Source organism: Cricetulus griseus, chromosome 6 (genome assembly GCF_003668045.3).
Source record: "Cricetulus griseus strain 17A/GY chromosome 6, alternate assembly CriGri-PICRH-1.0, whole genome shotgun sequence".
NCBI classification, from domain to species: domain Eukaryota; kingdom Metazoa; phylum Chordata; class Mammalia; order Rodentia; family Cricetidae; genus Cricetulus; species Cricetulus griseus.
Window position 1 is genome coordinate 146,889,040 of NC_048599.1, and position 1,497 is coordinate 146,890,536.

Below are 1,497 nucleotides of genomic sequence, written 5' to 3' on the forward strand. Positions count from 1 at the left end.
TGGGGGAGGAGGGGTGGGGTGAGGGGAGGGAGAAGGAGAAGGGATTGACATGTGAAACAAGCTTGTTCCTAATTTGAAATAATAAAAAAAAAATTTTAAAGCCCTTAAATCTAGCTGTGGTCATCCTTCATACACATTTTGGTCTTCACTGATGTATCTGCAACATAATGTACTCATTTGAAGAATTTCTTCTGCTTATATTCTTTAACAAGCAGCAGATGATCAGGCTCCGAGCTTGCAGACAGGCAAGAACGTTACTCTGGGATACTTTCCCCCAGGTATGTGCATGGCTTGACCCTTCACTTCTGCCCTGTGTCTTTTTATCATCCTTACTGATGCAATCTCCCATTGGATCATTTGTTTAGTACCGGTTCTCCTGCTATGATGAAAGCTCTTCCGCCTGTCACACCTCACTGCCTACCACATAGTGCATGCTTAACAGGTTAATGGAACCACTTTATCCATTAAGTGGTAGATTCCGGGGTTGTTCATGATACACTTAAGTCACTTTTCAGAAAAAGTGAGGAGCTGCCTTCAGTGAGGGCCCACACAGCACCGTAGAAAGAACTCAGAGTATTTTTTTACCTGAATCATGGGAGCCCAGGTCTGACCCTAGTTCCGACACCATTGCTTTTTTTGTTTGTTTGTTTATGCAAGAAAAAGAACATAAAGTTGGGTAGGGGAAGTTCTAGAAGGAATTGGGGAAGGTGAAAGAATATGATCAAAATACATTGTATGAATATTTTAAAAAATTAAAATAAACTAATTTTAAAAAGGAGCTAATCCCCAAGTAACTATGGCTTAACTGTAGCAAAATCATGAAAAACACAAAGAACTAAGCAACTGAAATACAAATGAGAAAAACAAAAAGCACAAAAATATATATATATATATATATATATATGTATATATATACATATATATATACACGTATTTGCATGTATATTATTTTATGGTTAAGTTTTTGTTGAATAGGGATGTGAGTGATCACACAAGAGCTGTTGTGTGTTACCCACCCATTGATCAAGCGCTCCCACCACTCTCATTCAGATGAGCACATACACCTGGTGTGTCAGATGGCCACAATCTGATGACTGCTGATCACACCAATACTGACACACACTATAAAATGAAGATGCTTTCCTTCACTTACATTTGTTCCTGTCCCCAACTTTTCTCCAGGAAGACCAAAACCAGAAGTATTCCCCAAAAGCCCATGGCTTGAGATGGTATCAAAACCACATATGTCACCTCCTTGAAGTTACTTTCTGCTTAAGGAACGTGAACGTGGAATTTTGGGATCAATGAGGTTGTGTTACTCATTAACATCAGGAAAAGGGATCGATACATAAGACAACTGAAATCAGAACAGAAACACTCTTTCATGCCCAGGAACACAAGCAGGAGATTTGTGTAGGAATTTGCAAAAGGACACTTAGCTTAATTGATACAGAGTAAAGACTCAAATGTGGGAGCTTAGTCCTGTGAAGAGAGGCT

General features: G+C 39.1%; 1 protein-coding gene across 1 annotated transcript in view; it reads right to left on the reverse strand.

Moving 5' to 3' along the window:
- LOC100753276 (complement C5-like) overlaps window positions 1–1,236 on the reverse strand; it is a 29,664-nt gene extending 28,428 nt beyond the window's left edge. Inside the window, exon 1 of the mRNA XM_035447098.1 lies at window positions 1,154–1,236. Within this exon, the coding sequence (XP_035302989.1) occupies window positions 1,154–1,218 (65 nt within the window). The 5' untranslated portion in view covers window positions 1,219–1,236. The remainder of the gene's footprint in view (window positions 1–1,153) is intronic.
- Between the last annotated feature and the right edge of the window lie 261 nt (window positions 1,237–1,497).